General features: G+C 38.8%; 1 protein-coding gene across 2 annotated transcripts in view; it reads right to left on the bottom strand.

Moving 5' to 3' along the window:
• The window catches only part of NOTCH2 (notch receptor 2), a 153,773-nt gene that overhangs the window by 20,210 nt on the left and 117,566 nt on the right, over window positions 1-15,997 (bottom strand). For both annotated transcript variants that reach the window (XM_070607719.1, XM_070607720.1), the window contains exons 16-22: window positions 15,134-15,253; window positions 14,571-14,723; window positions 7,142-7,370; window positions 6,167-6,368; window positions 4,377-4,530; window positions 3,805-3,989; window positions 2,045-2,177 (exon numbers count right to left, since the gene is read on the bottom strand). In XM_070607719.1, the coding sequence (XP_070463820.1) occupies window positions 2,045-2,177; window positions 3,805-3,989; window positions 4,377-4,530; window positions 6,167-6,368; window positions 7,142-7,370; window positions 14,571-14,723; window positions 15,134-15,253 (1,176 nt within the window). The remainder of the gene's footprint in view (window positions 1-2,044; window positions 2,178-3,804; window positions 3,990-4,376; window positions 4,531-6,166; window positions 6,369-7,141; window positions 7,371-14,570; window positions 14,724-15,133; window positions 15,254-15,997) is intronic.

Genomic DNA, 15,997 nt, shown 5'->3' with positions numbered 1-15,997 from the left:
AAATTAACATAGACGCCTTATCCTCCCATCAGAATGGAACCAGCAGTAACGACAGACTTATCCAGTCAGAAGGAGCTCACCCTCAGCCTGAAGCAAAGTAGGAGGGAAGGCAGAAATGTTATAGTGAGCCCTTGACCTGGGAACTGGAGGCATGCCCAGACCAAGATCCAAAGTTCAGGAGAACAGGAATAAAAACAATCATTGTGCTAACTCTCACCATGAGATCATGGGACTTGAGAGTCTCCAATGTTCACCAATGGCCAGAGAAGTCAAGCCAGGAGAGAGAACTAGCACTCCACATATGTAACCAAGCACACGTAGTATAATAACTCAATGAATCCTAAGTATGAAAAACTCAAAGTGATCCACATCTACACACATCATAACCAAACTGTCAAAAGATAAAGACAGAGAGAATTTTGAAAATACCAGGAAAGAAGCAATCTATCATGTACAAGGGATCCTCAATAAGGTTAACAGTTGATTTCTCATTTAAAAAGACACAGAAGTCAAAAAGCAGTGGGATGACATGTTTAAAGTGCTGAAAGAAAAAGACTGTCAATAATAATAGCAAAACCATTGTTTAAACCATCCTTAGCAAATGGTCAGAAGAGAGAAATTTTGTTGCTTTATGAGATGGTCCATTCTAGACCAATCTAGAGATGGTCCATATCTCTATAATCAATAAAAAGTTTATGGGATAGCAGAGATTTTAGTGTTCAATGAAAATCCATGTGCTCTCCCACATTTCCCAGTCACCCTTGGATCAGGTTGAGACCGTTTTACTAATTTCGGTCAATATATATACTATAAGCAATAGTGAGGGTGTCACTTCCAGACAGAGGATGTGAAAGGTGCTACATGACCCTACAAGTCTGTCTCTTTTCCCCTGCTGTGGAGGCCTTAGAGGCCAAGAGCTTCAAATCACACTTCTAAAACACAGAGAGAGGTAGCCCAACACACTCAGACTATGGGTAACAACAACAACAAAAAACGATGTTGTTTGTCAAGCCACTGAGATTTGAGGCCTAATTTGCTACCACTAAAATTGCAGCTTGTCCTAAACAGTACAGTTATTCACATGAACAAACTAATAATGAAACGAAATTCACTTCTACTTTTCTTTCAACTATTGATTTCTAGAGCAGAGAACAACTCTCCTTTTCACAGGACAAATCTTCAAATATTTGAAGGCTGTTTCTGCTTAGTTTTCTCTTTCCCTTTAACCTCATTGCTCAATAACTAGCCTGCTACTGGGGTACTCTTCTATCTTGCTTTAGTCAGATTCTGAACTCAAGTAAGCTAAATTCTCAAAATCCACTGAGACAAATGTCTACGACGGTATAACTACTTCCCTGACATTCTACTCTCCTTGACACTGAGAATGAATTTTCCACCACCGTGGGTGGCCTCTTACATTTCTTTCCACAGACTGCTCAGAGCAGGTACCAATATAGCTACATCTCCTCTAACAACCAACACTCCCAGCTCTTTCCTGAGGTTGTTTGGAAGCAGAGCAATGCCCATAGTAGTATGGTGGCCCCACCATCCACAGTCTAGGGTTGCATGTCATGCAGCCTTACTGCAATTCTTAGTTACAGCCTTTGGCCAACAGTCTCCTCTCCTGGGCTTATGAAAATAGGTAAATGTTTTCATTTCATTTGTTCTCCCACCTTATGGAGGCAAGACTTGGCATGCTTAAAAAAATACATAAGCTGGTAAATGTGAATTATTTATGCAGAAGGCCACTGAGCTGTTTTCCCTTGAAGTACCAAGAAATCTTGCTAACCAGGCAAATTTTGTTGCAACATTATATCATTTCCACATTTTGTGTTTCACGGAACATAATATGTCAACACAACCAGACAGAACTGAGAACAAAAGTCAGAACATCAGAGTTAGGCAAGAGATGAGAGAATAAAATGGCTTGAATTACCAGGATTCAGAACTAAACACTTGATTTTTTAAAACTCCCTCAACACTGAATATGGATTTATGACTTAGAGACGCCCTGGACAGAGGACAGCTGAGGCTGACTTCATACCCTGAGTGCCTGGTGGGCAGGAGCACTTGAAATGGTTCACAAGGTCGATACACGTGCCTCCATTCTGGCATGGCTGATTCTGGCACTCATCCACTTCATACTCACAATTGACACCCTGATATCCTGGGACACACTGTCAGGAGCAAACAAAAAGGATAAGAAATATTGGAGCGTTGTTGGAAACAGACCATGAGAACAAATGATATCTGGAATGTTACTGCCACCCTCTCCCCCACGCCCATCCAGCTCTTGTGTGCTTCTCTGGCATCGCCACACGCCCCACTCATCATCCTGTGCAGGGGCACCTTGCAGCTCACAGGCACTTAACTCTTCCAGCTGAAAAAGCCACTTTAAAGGGAAGGCAAGGACTAAACATTCTGAGGAATATTTCAGATCTGACCCCTGTGCAAAACTTCTGTGCCTCCTGTGTACAGGTTTTCCCATCTTTAAAATATGCATTCCTTTGTATGTGATGAAGACCCTATGACTCAGTCAAATGGTATGTGTAGATGGTCGTAAAGACATTGCATTTACTGATCTCCAGATTCAGGACACTACATGTATAAGTGGGAAAATGGTTGAGATAGGGTTGAGGGCAGGGGAGGTGGGCTAGCTGGCTATAGCAGATGTAGGGGTTCAAGGGCTGAGCAAGGAAGATGATATTGACCATGAAGGCTTTATTTGGGCAATGCTTTGACAGGTCTGCATATGGGGGAAGTCCCTCACAGCATGAGGTCGTCTGGAGCCGGGGAGGAGGGTGAGGAGAGGAAGGCAAGTGAACTCAGGGGGGAAAGTGGTCACAGGGAGGGGGCTTACATGTTTGGTGATGTCACTCAGCAGCCAGGCCAGAGAGCTCTGAAGGGCAGCAGTGGCTTGGGGTCTTTTATGTCCTGGGGCTTATCTTATCTATGCCTAGCAGATTTGGGGTACAGTTTTGCAGAATATACAAAGCAGGCAGGCTCTAAATGGCTAAAAATCTGCTTATTAGGGCTATGTTTAAAACAAGTGGATGTGTAAACATTTGAGTTTGGTGTCAGCAGCTTTTGAGCTAACAGGCCTCAGCCTGCTGCGAAGAAATAAATAACCTAGGGGACAAAATACAGAGGCCATCTTTGGCTCATTTATGAGACATAGAGAAGCAGAGCTTTTCTCAGTGTTGCTTGGTGACTTGAATTGATAACAAATTCTCATCTCTGGTGTTTTGTTAACATCTTGCTCTAACCATTGTCGGCCCAAACATTAAGAAGACAGTGACATGCTCCTTAAAAGACACACACTTCCCCAAATATACACATGTAACACTTAGTATGAGGCTACAGGGAACAGGCTAACAAACATTAGTTGATTGATGAATGACTATATACAAAGATGACACAGGTCAAAGGAACATTCCTCAAAGTGGCTTCTCCTATCTCAGCTGCTATTCAGGGAAGTAACAGGTGCCACTGGTCTGGGTGGGCCTGTGAAATGCATTCTGGTAGTAAATGTTAGCTCTGAATCCTGGAGGCAACCCTGTGGAAATGAGGCAGTTCTAGACCTCTAAAAAATATCTGACTGGAGCTATGTTAACTTATTGTACAGGGGGACTGAAAGAAACAGTGATTAGTAAACACTGTAATGGTGATTGGAACAAATATATATATATATATATATAAATTGTAAAAATAAGACATAAGCAGCTAAGTTCAATATGCTAGTGTTCACAATAGTTGCACCATCTTCTGGGAGGTCTCTGACTTCTGCCCACTCATCCTACTCACCTCACATCTGTATCCGCCAATGAAGTCGCTGCAGGTGGCTCCGTGCTGGCAGGGATTGGACGAGCACTCATTGAGCTGCTCCTCACAGTAGCTCCCTGTGTAGCCTAGAGGGCACTGGCAGTGATGCGAGTTGCCAGCACTGATACAGATGCCTGAGTGCTGACACAAGCGGTCAACGGGTACCCCTGGAAACCCAGTGGAGGAAGAAACATCACAGAAGAGTACACAACACATCAGGTTCAGACCAACTAACATGCAAACTAATCTAAGCCTGTTGACACATCAAATTTTATTCTTATCTAGTTCACGACCCTCAGTACCAGATTTGTATTGAAAAGAGACAAGCCCTGAAAGTGGAATATGCCTTCGTTTCATTTCGAATATATTTCTTTTTGGAATCTCTAAATCCATTCCTCTGCCCTATCACCTTCTGTCTCAGATCCTTTTTCTCCAGGGTCTTGCCCATCCACTACTGTCTGCCCTTCTCTCTCATCCACAGTGGTAATTCGTGCCCTCAAATGCCGCTGGTCAGTCAGTACTTCAGGGAATGACCCTTCGCGGGCAGAGCTCACCTCTGCGGTCGGCCGCCACCTCACAGGAGACATTGGGCACGTCACAGTAAGCACCAGCCCATCCAGACGGACACAGGCACCGGGACTCTGCTTTTTCCTGAATGCAAGTACCTTGGTTTTTACATGGAGACCGACTACAAAGGTTCACCAGGGTCTGAAACAGAGGCATACACATACATCAACATCCAAATCCAGAAATGAAGAAACTAAGTTACACTGCATTCTATGAAATCAAAAGAAAGCAGCACACTAATTCATCAAAAAAAAAAAAAAGCTCTCATCCAAGCCTTAGATGAGATCCAGTGCTCCCAGGTAATCTAATCATCTTATATAGTCTAATCCTCTTGGCTCTGCTATTTGAAAAGTTCTTACACAGAGGTTTAAGAATTTAAAGGAGCCTAATAGCTTAAGTTATTCTCTGTATCATGATTATGTCAAGATATCTGGCCACCCTCAGGGCTAGAAAGAAAGAGTTCAAGCTGTCGGACAGGCCTATAACTCCCTGTGCTGATCCCATGTGAGGAATCCACCTGGGTCGTGATCAAATCTGTCTGTAGTGAACATGGGTAAAAGGACTTAAAGTCTATTAACAAACCTAAACACTGTCGAAGAACTTATTTTGAGGGAAGAAAAATCAAGCTCATGAAAAACACAAGGCAGAGAGTGCAAGCAGATGAGCACTTTCTCCATAACTCACATGTGGTGGCTTGGCCCCACTGGAGAAGAGGGCCACATTCGCCACACAGACTGTTTGTGAAAGGAGGGGCTGGGGGGAATGGGAGAGTGCTCCCCCAGCACTTGTAGTCTCACACTGAGAATAAGCAGGAGCCCAATGAAAAATGTCTTCCTGATCCTCAGAATCAGCAAAAAGCTGTTTAACATGCAGATATCCAATATAGCCGAAGCCTTATTGGAGTGCACCCTGTAAGGCTGATTAAATTTGGCCATTTATTCCTAAATTCTTTGGAGTTCTGTTATTCTATTATTGTTTAAGAGGCAAAGTCGCATAAAATTAAACACAATGCTGTTTGGTATGCAACCTTGGAAAAGTTACTTTGTACCTCTGGAACTCAGTTTCTTCTTCCATGAAATGAAAGGCTAGACTAGGTGGCTCTGAGGGGTCCTTCCATCCTAAGAGTCTAGGAAACTGTACGTTTATACATATTTGAATTTAAAAGATATGTGAATAGCTTGGTTTTGAAAATGTTACAATATTGCAAGATATGATAATTATTACTATTATCCCCTTACATGTTGTATCTGACCTTTAAAGATTTTATTTTGCTTGTTTTTTATTTCCCATTTTGCATTTCCAATGTAAGTGATATTTCTGTGTGTGTGTGAGGAATATTGTCACTGAGCTAACATCTGCGCCAATCTTCCTCTATTTTATGTGGGATGCCGCCACAGTGTAGCTTGATGATCGGTGCTGGGTCCATACCTGGCATCCAAACCTGCAAACCCCAGGCCACCAAAGTAGAGCACACGAACTTATCCACTATGCCACCAGGGCAGCCCCTGATATTTATGTGCTTATTTTCCACATGTATTTTTCTGCAGTTCTTGGTTAGTCTGTTACAACAATCTTATGTTTGTTAACCCGTATAATCTTGCCAGTGTCACCATTTCGGAATCCACCAGCTATTAAGAAGTTATCCAGATTGATCTCAGGGGCATCCCTGAGACCCACAGTCTTCTCTTTTAGGAGGGGCTTATTCTGCCTAGAAAAGAATAGATGTAACCCTCAGCTACTCGGAGAGAGCTGAGTGAGTGGGATGGAATTTAATTACCTGACAGTTTTTCCCAGTGTAGCCCAAGGAGCAGATGCAGCGGTAGGTACCCAGGCCATCGACACATCTTCCTTCATTCAGGCAGGGGTGAGAGTTGCATTCATTGATCTCATGGAGGCAGAAGGAGCCAGTGAAGCCCACAGGGCACAAACAAGAGAAGGAGTTAATCCCATCAACACATGTGCCGCCATTGAAACAGGAGCTAAGAAACAAACAGGGAGAGCAACACTGGCTGTGCAATCTGTTCCTCTGACCTGCTCCTTACAAAAGTAAGGTTCTTGGAATTTAAGACATTACAGAGGCAAATACTCCTGAGCACCCCAAACTCCTACATCTGGCAAATTTTACCTTTTTCCAAACTAGATTGGGTGCCAATTAGACTGAGTCCCAGCTTCCTTCCCACAACCAAAAAGTTTAGAGGAGGATTTAAAAGGCTGAGCTTATTAGAGCTTCCTAGAGAAAGTGAAGGTTTCCAGGTTTTACCCAGGAATGCTTTCTGTAGTTTTCCATGTAGTGTATTTCAAAGTCAATTTAATTTATAAGGAAAGTGCTAAATAAATAGCTCTTGAATCTAGATTTCTTTGAAAGAGAAACAGAACTTGTTGATAATAAAAAAAAGACATAAATCTCCTAGAAATCACTTACATAGTGATGACAAATCTGCAAAGAAATAGGAATTTTTAAATTATCAACTGAAATGAACAAGAGACAAAGAGAAAACTTATAGCTCCCTCTGTTCCCTAAGGAAGAAATAAATGATGATTCAACTTACTAGGCTTTTCAACCTCTGACCTTTGACCAGCTAACTACATGTCTAAAAGGAATCAAGCACCTGGCAATAGGAGATGATGGCAGAATGGGACCTAAGTGGATGACTGATCCCTGCCCCACAGCCCGAGTAGTGTGCTCTGTAGTTTCCTCCCCTTTTTCCCTTTTTCCATAAGACACTGGTGCCTGACCGCATAGGTTGCTCACCTCTCAGTGCACTCGTCGATGTTGTTCTCACAGTGGATTCCATCAAATCCCGCCTGGCACTTGCAAGTATAACTGCTGACATAGTCGGAGCAGGTCCCTCCATTCTTACAGGGTTCGCTCAGACACTCATTCATGTCTGTCTGACATTTATCCCCAATGAAGCCCGGAAGGCACAGGCAGGAGAAAGTATTCACTCCATCTACACAGGAACCTCCATTCTGGCAAGGATCTAAGCCATTACACACAAGAATGAGAGCTCCGAACAGTCGCTTCAATTTAATCTTAGACTCATAAAGGTGAGTGACCTGAACTGAGTCACACTAAGAACAGTAATAATTCTGATTTTTCTGTACCTGTATTTTTAAGTCTATTTTGTCCTGACTCCTCCATTTACGAAAATGAATGTAATAACACTTGGCTGTTTGATAACTGAAATCAAGTTTACATACACCACTAAGAGTTTTGGAAAATTAAGAGTGATAAAACATGCATTGGTCCCCTACATGTTTGCAAATCAAATATGTGCCCCCAACACACAAAATCTCAGAAATATCAATAAAGATTTTCAAAAAGTGTATGTGGTGGTGGAGTGGGTGGGGTAGGACAGAATATATATTATTCAGCCCCCTGTGCCGATTGATCTTTCTTTCCTTTCTTTTCCCTCCCGTCTTTCCTTTCTTTTCCATTTTTTTGTTTTTCAGATTTAGGTAGAAGTAGGAAACAAAGGGGATTTTTTGTTTTGTTTTTTGTTTTTTTTTTTGAGGAAGATTAGCCCTGAGCTAACTGCTGCCAATCCTCCTCTTTTTGCTGAGGAAGACTGGCTCTGAGCTAATATCCATGCCCACCTTCCTCTACTTTATATGTGGGATGCATACCACAGCATGGCGTGCCAAGCGGTGCCATGTCTGCACCCAGGATCCCAATCGGCAAACCTGAGGCCGCCAAAGCAGAACGTGCGCACTTAACCACTGTGCCAATGGGCTGGCCCCAGAAACAAAGTTTTTTTCATTTCAAATATTACATAGCTCAATCTTAGAACACTTTACACTCACAACACGTAATCAACAACTTTTGAGCTACTCTCAGGGCACGGTCCTCTGCAACATATGGCATATAAATCAGAACAAGAAAAACAAGATGTAGCTCCTGCTCTTAAGGACTTTAAAACATAATTGCAAAGACAGGTCATAAACATAAAAAGAAAACTAAACACCAGGTGGGTAAAGTGGCCCCTATTGTATAAGAGGGATACGTAATGTACCTATTCATCTATTAGGCTAATTTCATTCTAAGGCTCATCTGCAATCTACAGTGGACCAATGGTAAAAAATCACATTATCACTTCTTACCCACAATACACGGTACACAGTTACTGTAATTTCCATAGCTCCTTTCAGGAAACTCACCATAATTTACTGAATTATTTTAAACTAATTGCAAATATTGCTAGTCCTACTTTAAATAGGAAAAATCTTAAAATACTGGAAATTTTGACTGATATTGATTAATGTGGGACAGGAATCCAAATAGTTGGATCTCACTCTCTTAAATTTCTCCATCAATTATAACTTGGACATGTTTTTTTCATTATTTGTCACATAACGTTGACATTATTTGTCTAGATGTCTTTCTTTCCTAACAGACTATGAGTTTCATGAATGTAAGGACTGAGTTTTATTTATCTTGGCAGGGCCAGGACCTACTTTGGTGCCGTTTAGATGATGATCTGAAATTATATATGCCGTGAATTAAGGTGCCATTATTCTTAATGCATTATGATAACCTCATTTAAAGTTTAATGATTTAATCACCACACAAGTAACTGGGTACTGGTAAGTATGAGTACATCACAGGCATATGATGAAACTATTGAAGCTGGGGAAATAATCACCAGAAGGAAGTAGGCAGAACAATCCCTACTGAGAATAGCTTGTGTTTATGCCACTCAGGATGAAAAGACCTCCTGACAGGTGCAGCACTGAGTAGGGTCCTCATAGAATGCTGTCTCAGTAGGGAGTCATTTTAGCCCTGAGCTAAAGGCTGATCCGGACCCACCTAACAAATCTTGAAGAAAAGACTCAAAAGGACCAAACTGTTTCCAAATAATCATTAAACAAAGCTTAAAAATACTTCAAAGGTTTTTCTTTTGTTTGTTTTAATCTAGCATCCAATCAAAAATCACCAGGCAGGCAAAGAAGCAGGAAATTCAACTCATGATGAGGAAAAAAATCATCAATAGAAACAGACCCAGGAATTTCCCATATGGTAGAATTAGTGTGAGGAAAATAAAACAACTATAATAAATATACTCCAGGGGCCGGCCCTGTGGCTGAGTGGTTAAGTTTCTGTGCTCCGCTGCAGTGGCCCAGGGTTTCGCTGGTTTGGATCCTGGGTGCGGATGTGGCACCGCTTGTCAGGCCACGCTGAGGCAACGTCCCACGTGCCACAGCTGGAGGGACCCGCAACTAAAATATATAGCTATGTACTGGGGAGATTTAGGGAGAAAAAACCATAAAGAAAGAAAAAAAAAGATTGGCAACAGTTGTTAGCTCAGGTGCCAATCTTCAAAAAAAAAAAAAAAATATATATATATACTCCATATGTTCATAATAAATGACAAAAAAAAAAACATTTATACATATATATGTACTCCATATGTTCAAGAAGGTGAAGAAAGTACAAATATGACAAGAAGAAAGATAAGGTTACAAGAAAGACTCAAATCCAACTTCTAGAGATAAAAATACAATATCTGAGGGGAAAAAATATACTAGATGGGATTAACAACAAAGAAAACACTACAGAGGAAATGATTAGTGAACTTGAAAATATAGCAAAATATAGCAAATATATCTTCAAATAACAAGATGATATAAAGTGAAACACTGAAGAAAAAATTCTAAAAAGTTAAGTAAAATAGAGCATTAGTGGACAGAGGGACAATTTCAAGTAACGTAAAAAATGTATAATGAAAGTTGTAAAGAAGGGCAAAAAAGTTTTGAAAAAGTAAATATTTTCCAAATAATGGTTGAATATTTTCCAAATTTGGACCCATATATCCAAAAAGATCAATGAGCCCCAAACAGAAGAAACATGAAGAACACTATACCAGGTAACATAAAAGTTAGTGGAAAGAGAATATCTTAAAAAATATTTAAGGAGAGAAAATAACATATAAAAAAACAAATAAAAGGATATAGCCAATTTCTCCTCAGAAATAATGCAAGGAAGAAAACAGTAGAAGGATAATTTTAAAGTGCTGGAGAGAAAAATCAACTTAGAATTCTGCTCCCTATGAAAATATCTTTGAAAACTAAGGCAAAATAAAAACCTTTCAGACACACAAAAGCAGAAAGAACTAATCACTAGGAGATAAGCACTACAAGAAATATTAAAGGAATTTCTTCAGACAAGGAAAATGATACCTGATGGAAATGCAGATCTACACAAAAGACTGAAAAACATCAAGAACTACACATACGTAGATAAATATACAGACTTTTAAATTATTTTTTAAATTTCTTGAGAAATTAATTGACCATTTAAAGCAAAAATCATATTTTGGGGGGTTTACAATACAGATATTATATGACAACAAGAGAACAGAGAGGAGTATAAATGCAAGCATGCTGCTGTAAGGCTCTTATCCTCTATACAACATCATATAATTGAAGGTAAATTTTGATGAGTTAAAGTTGCATACTGAAAACCCAACAATCACATAGACACATAAAAGATATGGCTAATATGCCAGTGGAGAAATAACAGTAATCACAAAAAATACTCAATTATTCTAAAGAAGGCAAAAAAAGAGGGAAATGGAAATAGACAAAAAGGACCAAGACAAAGTAAACAACAAGATGGAAAATACTGAACTCATTTACATCAAAAATAACATTAAATTTAAATGTATAAACACCTCAATTAGAAGCCAGACATTGTCATGTCAGAGAAAAAAAGCAAGACCCAATATATGCTCTCTACAAGAAATCTACTTTAAAGACACAGACAGGCCTGAAGTAAAAGGATGAAAAAGTATACACCCTAACAATAATCGAAAGAAAGCTAGAATAGCTACATTAATATGATGCAACATAGACTTCAGAGGTAGGGATACTACAAGGGGTAGAGAAGGTCATTTCAAAGCCAAGACTCAATTCTTCAAGAGGACATAACAATCCTAAACGGTTATGTACTTAATATCAGAGCTTCAAAACACTACGCAAAAACTGATAGAATTGCAAGTAGAAACAGACAAATACACAATGATAGTGGGAAATTCCAAAATCCCTCTGTCAATAATTGATAGAATAAGTAGTGAGAAAATATGGGAGAGTATAGAAGACCTAAAAATACTGTAAGCCAATTGGAATTAATAACATTTACAGAACACTCCACCAAAAAACAGCAAAATAGACTTTTTTTTTCAAGTGCACACAGAACATTTACCAAAACAGACCATACAGTGGGCCATAAGACATTCTTTAAAAATTTAAAATAATTCAGATCATGCAAAGTATGTTCTCTGACCACAATGTAATTAAACTAGAAGCTATCTGGAAGGAATCAGCAATAAAAGATATTTGGAAACTAAAGAAAACACCTCTAAATAATCTATGAGTCAAAGAACAAATCAAAATGGAAATTAGATAATATTTTGAGCTGAAAGAAAAAACATGACAAAAAAATTTTCGAAATACAGCTAAATCAGTGTTTTTAGCAAAAATATATAGCATTAAATGCTTATGTTAAAAAAAAGTAGAAATAAGTAAAATTAATGATCTAAGTTTCTATCTTAAGAAACTAGAAAAAGAACAGCAAACTAAACCCAAAGTAAGCAATGAAAAGAATAAAGGGTAGAAATCAATGAAATAGAAAACAGTAGAACAATAGAGGAAAATCATGAAACTAAAAATGAGTTTGCTAAAAAGATCACTAAAATCAATAACCTTCTACCCAGAGGAATCAGAAAAAAAAGAGAGAAGGTACAAATACCAGATATCTTATAGACATTAAAAGTACAATAAAGGAATATTATGCATGACCTATGCCAATAATTCTGACAACTTAAAGTAAAACTCATTCCTTGAAAGATAAAAAATTACCAAAGCTCAATAAAAAAGAAATAGATACCCTGAATAATACTGTATCTATTAAAGAAATTAAATTTATAGTTAAAAATCTTCCCAGAAATAAAATTTCAGGCCTAGATGTTTAGTAGAAATAATACCAATTCTACACAAACTCTTCCAGAAAATAGAAAGAGAACACTTCCCAATTTCTTCTATGAGGGTGGCATTGCTCTCTTATCAAAATCATACAAATAAAGTACAAGAAAACTGGAGAATGATATCCCTCACAAACATAGATACAAAAGTTCTTAACAAAATTTCAGGAAATCACATCCAATAATATATAAGAAAGATAATACATCATGACCAAGTAAAATTTATCCCAGAAATTTAAGATTTGTTTAACATTTGAAAATCAATGAATATAACTCACTTATGTTAAAAGAGCAAAGTGAATGGTATTACCACCTCAACAGACAGAAAAAGTCATTTGAAAAAAATAAAAGTTCATTCATTATAAAAAGAAAGAAACTCTCAGAAAACCAGTAGTACATGGTAAATTCCTCAAATTGATAGAAGGCATCTACCAAGAAACCTATAGGTAACATCATACTTAATAGTAGAAGGCTACATACTTTTCTCTTACAATCAAGAACAAGACAAGACTGGCTTTCTCTCACCACTTCTATTCTGCATCTACTAAAGGTCTCAGCCAGTGCGATAATGCAAGAAAAATGAATAAAAGGTATACAGATTTAAAAAGAAATAAAAGGCACACCAATCTTATTTATTTAGAGATAACATAATTGTTTCTGTAAGAAAATCGTAGCTATCTAAACTAAACTAGAACCTAAACTAATCTAGAATAATAAGTTTAGCAAAATTACACACCAAAATTAATATTTAAAACCTTTAAAACTCATGCTATATGTAAAAATTAATGCAAAATAGATCATGGTCCTAAAGGTGAGTGCTAAAAGTATTAAACTTTTAGAAGAAATCAAAAGATATAAACCCCAGTGATCCTGAGTTAGGCAAAAATTTGTTAAATAAGACACAAGAAGCATGAACTATGAAAGAAAATCATAAATATATTAAATTTCATCAAAACTAAACTCTTCCTCTTCAAAAGAAAACCAAAACAGAAGCTACAGATTGGGAGAAAATAGTTTTAAAGCAAATATCTGACACAGCATTTGTATCTAGAATATAAAGAATTCTTTCCACTCAAAAATATGACAATCCAATTTTTCAAATGGGCAGAAGATTTGAATAGACACTACACCAAGTAAGATATACAACTGGCCAATAAGCATGTGAAAAGATGTTCAACATCATTAATAAATAGGGAAATGCAAGTTAAAAACACAGTGAAATACCACATATACCCACTAGAATGGCTAAAATTAAAATGTGTAATCATACCAAGTGTTCCTGAGGATGTAATTCAACTGGAACTTTCATATAATGCTTGTGGGAATGAAAATGGTACAATCACCTTGGAAAACATTTGGCAATTTTGTAAAAAGTTTAACATACCTACCACATAATTCATCTATTCCACTCCTAGATATTCCACTCCTAGACATTTACTCAAAAGAAATGAAATCATATATTCACAGACTCATTCACAGCAGCTTTATTTGTAACACCCAAAACTGTAAAAAAGCCAACTGGCCCACTAGTGAATGGTAATATATCTAACCAATCGAATACTACTTAGCAATAAAACAGAATGAACTATTAATACACACAACATAGGTGAGCCTCAAATAACATGCTGAATGAAAGAAGTCATATTCCTTCCCTCTCCCAAAAGAAGAGTTTGCATTATCTGATTCCATTTATACAAAACTGTAAAACTTGTCAACAAAGCTATGGTGACAGAGGTAGATCTCTGGTTGCCTGGACAGGCAGGTGAAAAGGAGGGTTAAACTACAAAAGAGATGAGAATACTTCCAGGGGCATAGATATGTTTGTTACCCTGAATGACGGTTTCAGTTGTCATATGTCAAAACTTGTTGAATTATAGATTTAAAATATTGACAGTGTATTGCATGTTAAAAATAACTCAAACTCAATAGACCTGCTTAAAAAAAAAGGAATCATAGCCTTGTCCCCACTTTGTCAGTGTAGAAAAACAGTAAGTACGAGAATGCTTAAAAGAGATTGCATTGCCTCAACCCCTAAAGCCACTAGCTTCAAAAAGATTATTAAAATACTAATATTAAAGACATGATAAACTATTAGGATGGCCCATCTCAGCACTGAGAGGCAGCTGCCTCACTGAGCTCTTCTGTGCTCCCTGGGTGTTCTCCTCTCCCTCAGGGGGTTTAGGAGCTGGCTGGCATACTTACTGGCAAGGCAGTCATCGATGTCCTCCTCACAGTCCATGCCACTGAAGCCTGGAGGACACTCGCACATGTAGCTGCCCTGGGTATTATGGCAGAGACCATGGTTCATGCAAGGCTTGGAGACACACTCATCAATGTCAATTGTACACCGCTGACCTACAACACAGGGGCAATGAATGGTCCAGTCTTTGGAAGCTGCCTCCCATAGATATTTCTGTGAGGCCTGAGCTTCAGCTGGGATGGATGGGGCTACTCCATGGATATTTTGGTTGGTCTCCTGCTTTGGCAAGTCCCTTACGGCTTCTGTGCCCTGCCAAGTTGCTGCCCAGGAGCTAAAATTCCCTGTAGAACATCATGGTTTCGGACTCAGGTTGGAATCTTCCAGCCACTAGGGGGCCCCAAAGACACGAAAAATGGAAATGCTTTCTAAGGCATTCCAGTTTCTGTACAAGGTCTGTGTTCTTGACAAAGATGGACAGGCCTCAGAAGACTAGGGTCTTTCATGTTATCTGATGACATGACCACTTTGTTTAAAGATCTTGGTTTCTCCACTCTTGTGGTATTACCTTGCCAGCCAGGAGCACACAGGCAGGTGTAACTCTCAAAATTTGGTGCCTCTTTGCAAACAGCAGCATTCTCACAAGGATTTGGGGAACAGGGAGCCAATACAGTCTGACAGTTCTTGCCTATAAAGCAAATGATAAAGTTTATGATGGAGAACTAGTCAAGGAAATTTCCCCAAATCCTATATTAAAGTATGCTCTCCAAATTCAAGTCTACGGTAGTGGTTAAGAGCTTGGAATCTGAGAGACCTAAGGTCCTTTGAGTCTTGGCTCTGACTTGATTCCTGTGTGACTTCAGACAAGTTATTTATCTTCCCTGGGCCTTCCACATAAGTAAAATGGGAATTAGGATGATATGTAACTCACAGAGCGTTTTTGAAGATTAAATGAAAAAATGCTTACAAAGTCCTTATTAGCACAGAGCCTGGCACATAGAGTGAGTGCTCAACAGCTGCTGGGTTGCTGTCATCTTCGTGTTATCATGAGCGGTTACACTGATGCGGATGCTTGCATCATTGAGGGAGTGATGGTTTCTGCATCTCCATAGCTAAGATTCAGGGGTACTCAGAAGCTCAGCCACACATATCCTCCTTCACGTGAGCAGGGAAGAAGCAACACAGCCTCCTACTCCTCATGACCTCTGCTGGCCTGCTCCAGAAGGTGATGGGGTTGATCAGAAGGCCATTAGAGGTGGGAAACTGTGAAGAAATTCTGACTGCCTCCTTATACCAACATCAACAACATGCCATGGACATCTGCCCACAAATATTTCTTGCCTTAGTATACAGAATATAAGCTTCCAGCAAAAAAATATTAAAAGAATGCTTTTATTAAAAGGAATATGAGGTTTTTAAAGTCAAGTTACAA

This window comes from Equus przewalskii, unplaced genomic scaffold (assembly GCF_037783145.1).
Source record: "Equus przewalskii isolate Varuska unplaced genomic scaffold, EquPr2 ChrUn-13, whole genome shotgun sequence".
NCBI classification, from domain to species: domain Eukaryota; kingdom Metazoa; phylum Chordata; class Mammalia; order Perissodactyla; family Equidae; genus Equus; species Equus przewalskii.
Note: the sequence above shows the minus strand (reverse complement) of the source record. Positions and strands in the feature narration are given on the sequence as shown.